This window comes from Borostomias antarcticus (genome assembly GCF_949987555.1).
Source record: "Borostomias antarcticus genome assembly, chromosome: 2".
NCBI classification, from domain to species: domain Eukaryota; kingdom Metazoa; phylum Chordata; class Actinopteri; order Stomiiformes; family Stomiidae; genus Borostomias; species Borostomias antarcticus.
Genome location: NC_140235.1, coordinates 1,951,496 through 1,952,209, shown reverse-complemented (window position 1 = coordinate 1,952,209; position 714 = coordinate 1,951,496). Strand labels below are relative to the sequence as shown.

At 46.4% G+C, this 714-nt stretch overlaps 1 protein-coding gene across 1 annotated transcript in view; it reads left to right on the top strand.

The window, feature by feature from the left end:
• Positions 1-587: 587 nt before the first annotated feature.
• LOC311329249 (endothelial PAS domain-containing protein 1-like) overlaps positions 588-714 on the top strand; it is a gene marked incomplete at its 5' end in the record, with an annotated part of 4,780 nt that continues 4,653 nt past the window's right edge. The window contains one exon of the mRNA XM_084461371.1: positions 588-641. Coding sequence (XP_084317497.1) covers positions 588-641 — 54 coding nt within the window. The remainder of the gene's footprint in view (positions 642-714) is intronic.

Here is a 714-nt window from a genome sequence, read left to right as displayed (position 1 = left end):
CTCCATCTTGGTATCGAAAAATGTGAAAATCCTGCCTTGCGATGACGTCTTTCTCCGTCAAGACATCTGATTGGTCGGCAGCTCCAGCAACGCATCTGAAAGTTGAACATTTCTACAGTAGTCGAGTTGACTGAAGATAAACGCATGGACATGTTTTTCCAAACTAACTAATACACGCATGCAGGCACGCACACATGTACAGAGGTCACACTAATATCCCCCAAGGTCCCTGTGACTGACAGGTTAATGTCAAGCATTGGGGTGGGAAAACAGGGCGGGTGAGATGAGAGAGTTATGGGCTGATTACCCTCATGTCATCTGTCACTGAAAGGTGTGAAGAAATGAGGTCCAATATTATCTTACTGCCTGGGGAATAGACGGGCAATAATATCATTATTGTCAGTCAGTTCTCTGATGACAGAGATTAAAAAACGAGAATTACCAGGTGATGATGAGAATTACTGGGGATTAGAACAGCAGGTTTCCTCCCCTTTCCGTGTGATCACACTTTCCCTTCTTTCTCTAGCTGCAGTCGTCTGTCAGACAAAGTTTCATCTCAGCTGAGCTTGACCTTTTAATCCCTCACAATGTGCCAGGGGCCTTGTGACGTGTGTTTGAAGTACAGTATCAGCAGCTCTCAGGTCAGGTGTTGAACTGTATGCCAGGTATGCGTTCTCCGCCAGCGGGCTTTGAAGCTCGACTGTTGTCTCTCCG